The 9,396-nt window shown below is 23.7% G+C and overlaps 1 protein-coding gene across 1 annotated transcript; it reads right to left on the reverse strand.

Moving 5' to 3' along the window:
• Positions 1–1,970: 1,970 nt before the first annotated feature.
• On the reverse strand, positions 1,971–9,140 carry LOC130946892 (naringenin 8-dimethylallyltransferase 2, chloroplastic-like). Its single transcript, XM_057875785.1, has 12 exons — positions 9,038–9,140; positions 5,980–6,239; positions 5,784–5,867; positions 5,351–5,425; positions 4,995–5,078; positions 4,802–4,891; positions 4,560–4,661; positions 4,081–4,176; positions 3,896–3,967; positions 3,349–3,444; positions 2,700–2,804; positions 1,971–2,082 (listed from the first exon to the last, which is right to left on the reverse strand). Exons 1-12 carry the CDS (start codon positions 9,096–9,098, stop codon positions 2,041–2,043), a joined length of 1,167 nt encoding a protein of 388 aa, XP_057731768.1. The 5' UTR covers positions 9,099–9,140; the 3' UTR covers positions 1,971–2,040.
• Positions 9,141–9,396: the final 256 nt, after the last annotated feature.

Below are 9,396 nucleotides of genomic sequence, written 5' to 3' on the forward strand. Positions count from 1 at the left end.
ATTTTTCATTTGAGAGTTTCAAAGTGTTTGGATTGGAATGAAGAGAAAGATTGTTGAAGATTTTGATAGTTTCATTAAACCAAGCATTCACTTATTCTATTCTTGCAAGAACCGAAGTAAAGTCATCATAAAAAAATTCAGCTTGTTAAGAAAAGCCATACTTAGAGCGAACAACTTTGGCCTAAAGAGAATTTCTTCTATCCACAAGTTTATCATAAAGGCATGATTCATTTTGCTAGAATGGTGAATACCAAAATTCCTAGATTTTTTGAAATTATAAACTTTATTTCAACTTAACAAATGATTTTATTTATTTTTTTTGAATTTTCAATATCTCCCTAGAGAAAAATGCTACATATCATAATTAGGAATAGAAAAGAGAACAAATTTCACCAGAATAATTCTTTCTACTAAAGATAAAGAGGAAGTCTTCCAAAAAATAAGTCTAAAATTTAGCTTGTTAATATCATTGAAGGAGCTTAGAAAATTTAATGTGAAGAAGGGGAATATTCATATATTTTTCAAGATCATTCTTTTTGGAGAAATGTAAAGCTTCACTCATCTTGGTTCTTATATTATTCACCACATTCTTAGAGGAAAAAAATTCTAATTTTTTTTATGATTTTTTTTATCAGAATTTTCACAGAAAACGTCAAAAAATTTATTGGTAACATTTGTTTGCTTCAAATTAGCTTCAACAAAAAGAAGGAGGTAATTTACAAAATAAAAATAAAAAATCTCTAGTCTATCTTTTTTGAGGCAGATAAACTTCTAAAACTCATACTCAATAGTCACATTGATAAGTTAAGAATAACGCTAAAAATATAAGAAGAGATGGAATTTTCTTGACGAATACCTCTAGTAAGGATAAATTTTTTAAACTCTTCTCCATTCCATAAATCTCGTCTTGGCTCTAGAGTTACATGAAATGGTAAGGTTGATAATATGAAAAGAAAACTAATGTCAAAATTTATCCTTGACAAAGCTCTATTTTAACTTAACAAAAACTTTTTCAAAGTCAATTTTGATAACTATCCATTCTTTAGGATCTTTTTTATTCTTCATAAAATAAATAACTTTCAGGATAATAATAATATTATCTATGGTGTATTTCTTAGGAATAAAGATATACTGAGTAGGAGCGATGATCTTTTCCATGAGCTTCCTTAGACAGTCAGCAAAGATCTTAAAAGAGACATTGCAAAGGTTTATGGGGTGCAGTTGCTTAATCCTAGCAATCGAATCAGTCATTGGGATGAGAGTAATGAGAGTTTTATTAAATTCTTCAATCGTTTTAAGGGCTAAAAAATTTTATGCATAAGGAAACCCGTAAATCGGCCACTACTTTTTTTCACGGGCTCTATAAAATAGCTTGAGGTCCATTTCTACGTGGGCCTTTATACCTCCCCATATTAAAAATTGCCTCTGTGATTTCTAAATCGAAACTATTTTTGCCCATTGAATTATAATCTTTACTAAGACTCAGAAAAGTATTCTTGAGGAAAAAACCCGTCAAGATTGGAGTCATGAAAAAGGAAAAATATTCTTCGGAGTCCACTCCCTCCAATCAATATCATTAACCCAAAGGCCCAAGTTTCTCCAAACAAATAACAGTAGCTGTTTTTTCATAGATATACCTAATATGAATCCAAACTAAATTTTTAAATAGCATAAAATTATTCTGACCAAAAAAAAAAAAAAAATAGCATAAAATTATAGAAAGAAATGGTAAGTCTATAATTCAATATAGCATTGCTATTAAGTTTATGATGATATATATTAGGGTGTTAGAATTTACACATTGGTAGTGCAAAATGTACGAGAAAGGAAATCATTACGGTTTGTTGCATCTTTATTAAATTAATACCATGAAGCATTGTTGTTACAATAATTATGAAAACTAGCTAGATTTATAATAAGTATGGAAATATCACAGTTTAGTCGTAGATATACATATACTTGAACTTATTGGTAGAGTTTGAAGATATCTTAAGACAAAGGATGCAACAACGAACTATTGAACAATTCCAGATTATATTTTCATCTTACAAAAAGCATGAGAATATTTTCCACATAGTAAAGCTGACAAAAACGAAAAGAAAAAAGAAAAAGATATTAGTATCAAGATAATCACTAATAATAACTTGTATCCATAAACATTCAAAACTTTGGGGAAAAAATTTTGAGGTTTACTTTCACATGCATATATAATAATTTCACTTGATATAATTAATAACTGTTGATTATGATTAAGTAGTCCAGCAAGGAACTAACACCTTGTGCTCTTTTTAAATAATTGGTTAAATTATACTTTTTTTTTCTTAAAGTTTGTTAAAAATTTTAAAAATATTTCTAAGTTTTATTTTGTTTTAATTTTGTCTCAAAAATTTTCGAATTGTATCAAGTATACCTATGACCACTACTTTTTCAAAAGATTTAGAAATACTTTAGCAACAATTTCACAAGAACAATTTTTAACACAAGCAAACCAAACATAATTATCATGTATTATTACTGTATATATATTTGATAAATCGAAAATTTAGCTTTCAGTGGTATATTTGATACAAATCAAAAATTTCAAAGACAACATTAAAACAAAATAAAACTTAGAATTATTTTTAAAAAATTTAATAAATTTTAAAAATAAAAAATATACTTTACCTTAAATAATTTTATTGTGTAGAGTTGTTTCTTACCTTAAAGATAAGCATATAAAAAGCTTGCGATGAATCTTTGTTGGATAAATCTACAAGAGTGGAGCGATACCATACGAACGAAGCCATGATAGCATGAGAAAGAACCTAACAAATTGAATGATATATTAAGAGTAAAGCCATTAATAAAATAATCAAATAACTTTAACTTGATATAAATTGTTGAATTGGAGTAAAAAATGCCTTATAACTTTTTTTTTTCAAACTTGCATGGATAAAGGTGGTAAACTCAATACTAGTTTGATTCATATCATTTCACAATATTTTATTGTTAAAAAACTATATTAAAAATATTATTTATTAATAATTTTGTAGCTTATTAATATGTTCTAGGAAGATGGTCTTTCTTGATGCCAAGTAATCACGATGACTTGAAAAATAGTTAATCATGATCTCATCACTTGATCCATGACTCTAGCAAGTTTGTTATTGATCTCATCATAGATTTCAATCTTCCTTTGAATACTACATACCATTCATCTTAATTATATATTTACCTTAATATTTAATACTACTCATTTCAAATATTTACCTTAATATTTCAAATAGATTTGTTAATCTACTAATTCAACTAGAAAATAACATTTTTAGATTTTTGAATTCTAGAGAATAAAATCAAATATAATATTACCACAAAAATTTTGCTCCAAAGAAAAGGAGAGGATGCTCCAATTATAATAGCAGCTCCATAAGCCATTTCAAGAAGTAAAACACTATACCAAAATACCTAACAAAAAAATATAGAATAAATATCAGTATATAATAACACAACCTAGTCATCAGAATATTTGATAGGTTTAATTATTTTATTGGTTCTTATAATTTTGTTAAATTTTTAATTAAATTTTTATAATTTTTTAATTAAATTCTTATATTGTTTTTAATTTTGTGATTAAGTCCTTTTTATGTCAAAGATATTAAAATTAATAAAATATTTTTTTTAAAAAATATATACAGTCAAAGATTTCATTAGATTTTTAATTATAAAATATTTTTAATTTATAAAAAATATTTAATTATTGTTAAAAAATTTTACACTAAAAAATATCTGATTATAAAACTAAAATAAATATAAAAATTCAACTAAAAAAATATAAAAATTTAATTATAAATTTAATAAAATTATAAAAATTAACAGAATAATTAATCATATTATTTGATATGTGAGGATAAGATACCGTCTTAGGACCCAAGCGTACGGCCAAAGTTTGGAGGCCTGCTCTTTTATCTCCTTCAATATCAGGTATGTCCTGTTTAATTAATTCCATACAATAATGTCACATAATAAGGTAACTGAACACTTGCAATATCAAACACTAGTGTACAAATTAAATGTTCATTTTGAAAATCTAAAAAATTTTACCTTTGTCAATGCCATAACGATATAGTACATGCTCAAGACCACAACAGCAAAAAGTAGGGATCTTGGAAAGGTAGCTGCCTTCTTGAGCACATGAGTCTAAATATCACACACGGTTTATATTTATTAGAGATATAATTATTTATTTATTTTTTTGTTAATTTAAATTTTTGAAAAAATTAGTATCATGGTATAGTATTTAAATTTTTATAACCAAAAAATTTAAAATTTGATCCTTGCATTGTTAAACTCAAAAAAAAAAAAAAAAAGAATTTCATCGTAAGGCAAAAAATCTATTTATATTGCTTCTTTCTTAGATGCTAAATTCAAAAATAGTTTACATTGTGTTTTACTAATACAATAAAAAGCTGTAGTTAAAAACTAGTTGTTGCTAGTTACTATTTAGATAAAATCTAAGGCATATAAACATCAACAATATTATATGTTTGTAAAAAGAGAAATGTTTTAGCATATGAGAATACCTTCATGTGATAAAAGGGACCAAGATTAAATGATAACACCATAGAAAGTGTGTTACCCATCACTGTAAGTATTGTAGATTTCTTCCATCTCAACAAGGGCAACTGTGTACGTAGTTTCAAAATAACAATATTAATTATAGAAAATATGAACATAAAAAGAGTGAGTGAATGTCTTCAAACTTTATAACAATTTGTTTGACGAATAAGGTTAACTAATATAAATAAATTTAAAAACAACTCACATTAACTGAATAAGCAGTCATTAGAACAAAACCGGCAAAAATAGTCCAAAGCAACGGCTTTGATCCTATCATCCATGCAATCCCAAAGCCCTGTATTTAAAAAAAAAAAAAGAGCTTCTAACCTCGTTAATATTGATCTTCAAAAACACAATATGAAAATAAACACTTGAAAACACACACACAACTATAGTACCGTAAGTAAAAATGACGTCACAGTTATAACTGCATTTCTGAAGGAATAATTCCCTGATGCCAAAGGAAGATATGGCTTGTTAATCTGCAATTAAAAAAAAAAGAAACCTTAAGTAAAGCATAAAACTAACTCATGTATATTTTTGAGTATATATCATGTTAAAACAAATTGATGAAAGTAACTTTTCTAAAATAAACCATCAATAATAACCTTTCTTTATAGTTGGTCAATTTTGTTTGGATTTTATTTACTTGTAAAAGTATTATGTTGATAACCCTATGATTTAGGTCATATCCTTAAAATAATGAATTGTCCACCATCCAAAATATCTAATACTAGTAATTATAAGTTCATACCTTGTCTATTTCAAGATCCGCTAATTGATTTATTCCAACAATGTACAAATGCATGAAGAAGTAAGCTGCCATACACTTAAAACAACAAAACCTCAATATTAGTAAAACACTTCATAAATGATATAACTATACAACAAATATAACTAAACAAACTAAATATACCTCACATTTCACTGAATATTTTCTATAATTTAAGAGAATATTTCATTAATTCTAATATTTTTGTTACGATAAAAATTTAATTATAAAATCTAATATAATATAAAAACACAATTAATATATATATATATATATATATATATATATATATATATTTTGTTTCTAGACAAATGTTATGTTTATGTGACCGAGTAATTCTAGACAAATTATTTTTTAGGTTTTAAACTTATTTTGTCTTTCTAATATTTTTAGAATATTATTAGTGTTAACTCACTTGCAAAAAGCCATTGAAAAATGCTGGATATAATTCTGTTAAATTGTCCACTGCAAGAAGTGATGTGGAAAGTGAACCCACTACCTGTCAGAAAATAAATAAATAAACAAAATATTTTAGAAGATGTAGAATAGTAATTGATTATTATTTTGTTCAAAGATTTAATTTCTTTAGTGAAGAAAAGAATGAAATTAACCATGGCAATGAATGAGTAAAGTCTGCTAAACTTGCGGAAAGCATCTAAAGCATCAATGATGGACTTCAAGATGGTTTTTGAATGTGGTTCAGCTTCATCATGTGATGATTGTGTCACATTCATGAGGTACTTCTTTTCATCACATGTTGTAATTGTAGATCCTCTACTTTCAAATATGCTTCTGGAATTGTGCTTCCAATTATATTCTTTTGAGAATTTGAGATTCTTATTAGGCAATGAAGCTCTTGTTACATAACAACCTGAATAATCGAATTAATATCTTAGTAGTGGCCAGACATTCAAAATTCAAATATCATCATTATTTATTTGTTGAGCCTTTAATTTAGGATGTATGTTGCTGCGTGGCAATTTTTTAAGAAAAACTTATTTATTCAACTATTTTATAACACAAAAATTAGTATACCATATTTAAAAATGATTAGAGAAGTTCTATTTTATATTTTATTATTTTATTTTTTTTTAAAAAATTAAAAAAGTAAGAGAGAGAAAATTTTAAAAATTTTAAATTTTTGTGCCTCTTGAATTTTTTTTATTTATTCATTGTCTTTTCAGATTTTTTTTTATTTTGCCATTGAAATTGTTTAAAAAATGTATAATTTGAAAAAAAATAAAAAATTATAAAATTAAATTTTTTAATAATTTTTATAATTTGGAAAAAAAAGTTACATCATGATTAATTAATAAAATTAACAAAGTTTAGATTAGATTAAAATTAAAGTTAATCATAATAAGTTAATTAATTTTATTTCAATTAATAATAAGAAAATATGTCAAAAGGAATAATTATCTTCTAATTTAAAGAGGGTTAGATAGTATTTATCAATATATATATATATATATATATATATATATATATATATATATATATATATATGACTCATTTTAGTATTATAAATATTTTTTATAATCATTTGTGAAATGAGATTTCAATAGATAAATAAATGTTTGAATATATAAGCTAAGTGGTTTGAAAAGTTTTTATCCTCTTGTTTTCTTTTTCTTTTTTTTATAATTTAGTATGCAAAACTTAATCATTATTTTTGTTCATCATAATTGATTAAGTTAAATAATAGTGTGACAATTAAATGTTAATATAGCACATATATTTTTCCACATCATTTTAACTTGCCATACTATTTTAGAAGGAAATATTGCATACATAAAAGATTATTCGAAATAAATTTGGTCCTTAAAAGATTTAACATATTTTAATTTGGTTTCTTAAAAGATGATTTTGCCTCAAATATTTTATATATAATATGATATGATTAATTGTTCAAAAGGGTTACTTTTAAACGGACTAAAATACTCAAATAAAATAGTCTTTAAATATTTTGACAAAAATACCCTTTTAAAATTACTTTAAAAAAGTTAAATACTCGTCTAAAGTATACCCATTATATGATTGAATATGATTGTTTGATTTTATTAAAATTTGAAATTATTAGTTGACCTTAGAAAGACTAAAACCCATTGAGTTGATTTTTAGAAAACAAAATTATCTTTCTTAGTAATAATTTTAAAAAGATAATAATATCCTTATAAGATCATTAATATCATTTAATTGTATTAGAACATAATAATTTTATTTTGAAGAGGTTAAAATACCCTTATAGCATATTTGAGAACGAATATTATAATGGACGGCATATTGACATTGAGAATTTTAGAAAGAAGATTATGAATAAATTGTTATAATTTGACTAATTTGAATTATGATTATATTTTTAATTATATATATATATATCAAAAATTAAAATTTTATATAATCAAATTCGTATTATATATTTTATTTTTCAAATATTTTTAATAAAAAATTTCACGTGTCATTAAAATTGAATGTTTTACCAAAAAAAAATTCATATTTTAACATCATTCGTAACTAAAAGTAATTTTAAAAGCTCATATGTGTTAATTTTTTTGCATTAAACTCTAATTTATATTTTTTATTATTATAAAAAAATATAACTTAAATAATATAAATTAATTTTATAATACTTTTGATATATGCATTTAAAATAAATTAGTAAATATAATATGTAAAATATATTCATATTAATAAATAATTTACATAATATGTTTTTATTTTAATATTATGAGAAAATAAATAAATTTTAATATAATTTGATTTTATGTATATATATTTTTTACTACATTTAATTAGGAGCTGTTATAAAAATTAAAATATTTTTATATGATAATAAGTGTAAGAATTAAAAAATAAGTAAAAAATAGAAAAAAAAAACAACAAAAAATCATTGAGAATTTTTATATTATAATAGATGTAACAATAAAGAAAAAACAAGTAAAAAATAGAAAATACGTGTATATATATATATATATATATATATAGATGACTCATTTTAGTATTATAAATATTTTTTTATAGGAATAGGTCTGAAGGTTTCCCACTACGGAAAGTGATAGTCCAGTGTGAAGGGATAATGCATTTTAATTTGTATTACAACACTGAGGAGATAGTGACATCCCAGAAATTAAAGCTTTCGGGAAGAATTTACGGAGCGACTTACTCGAAAATAATTATAATATTTTAAAAATTATTATTAAATTAAAGTAATTTTTTTATTTAATAATATTTTTTAAAATATATTATTAAAAAGTATTATTAAAATATAAAAAATATAATTTAATTTTAATAATATTTACATAAATAATAAACATAATTACTATAATCATTTTAAATATAGACATGTTAAAAATTACTGTCTTAATATAATTTTTATATAAATTGAAAAAAAGTTTTTATATCAGATATATAATTATTTATATAATTGTTTCATTGGTTTAAATTTTTACTGGAAGTGGTATTTTGACATGACAAACCTAATGGGCATGAAGAAGAGAGAGAGGAAGAAAGAGAGAGGTTTTGGTCCTTAATGACATTTAATTTAATTTTATCCATTTGGTACGTACTTAATGAATGGGATTGTGACAGAAGCTAAGGGAGAATATATAAAGACATTCATATACTCTTGAAAATAGTGGAAAACAGTTAAGCTAGCTAATGAAAATATACCTCTGGTGGTGAGAATGGAGGGAGCTCTTGGAAATGAGGCAGCAACAACACCAAAAGCCATTGTTTTGGACAGAAATTAAATCAGGAAATTAAAGTTTCAAGTTTTGGACAAGTTTACTAATGACGAGCATGCATGACAAGATCCAACAAGTATATATAACCAAAATCTTCAACACAAGATAAGCTAAGACTCGACATTAAATTTATTTCGTTGATCAATTTGATTTTTCAAATTTCAAAGGATGGAGATGTTTTATAAACATAAAAGCACGACTACTTAGCTTATTTCAAACACTGTATAAGAATAGATCCAGAAATATTATCGTAGACCAATAATATATATAATATAAAATAAATTA

The sequence above is a fragment of the Arachis stenosperma genome, chromosome 8 (genome assembly GCF_014773155.1).
Source record: "Arachis stenosperma cultivar V10309 chromosome 8, arast.V10309.gnm1.PFL2, whole genome shotgun sequence".
In the NCBI taxonomy this organism is placed as follows: Eukaryota; Viridiplantae; Streptophyta; class Magnoliopsida; order Fabales; family Fabaceae; genus Arachis; species Arachis stenosperma.

Excerpts from the sequence above, each read along its gene's own strand:
- LOC130946892 (XM_057875785.1), bottom strand. The coding sequence starts at position 9,098 with ATGGCTTTTGGTGTTGTTGCTGCCTCATTTCCAAGAGCTCCCTCCATT. Across the intron at positions 5,426-5,783 it reads TTTTCAATGGCTTTTTGCAA|TGTATGGCAGCTTACTTCTT; the intron begins GTGAGTTAACAC and ends TGTTGTTTTAAG. Across the intron at positions 4,662-4,801 it reads TGACTGCTTATTCAGTTAAT|TTGCCCTTGTTGAGATGGAA; the intron begins GTGAGTTGTTTT and ends CTACGTACACAG.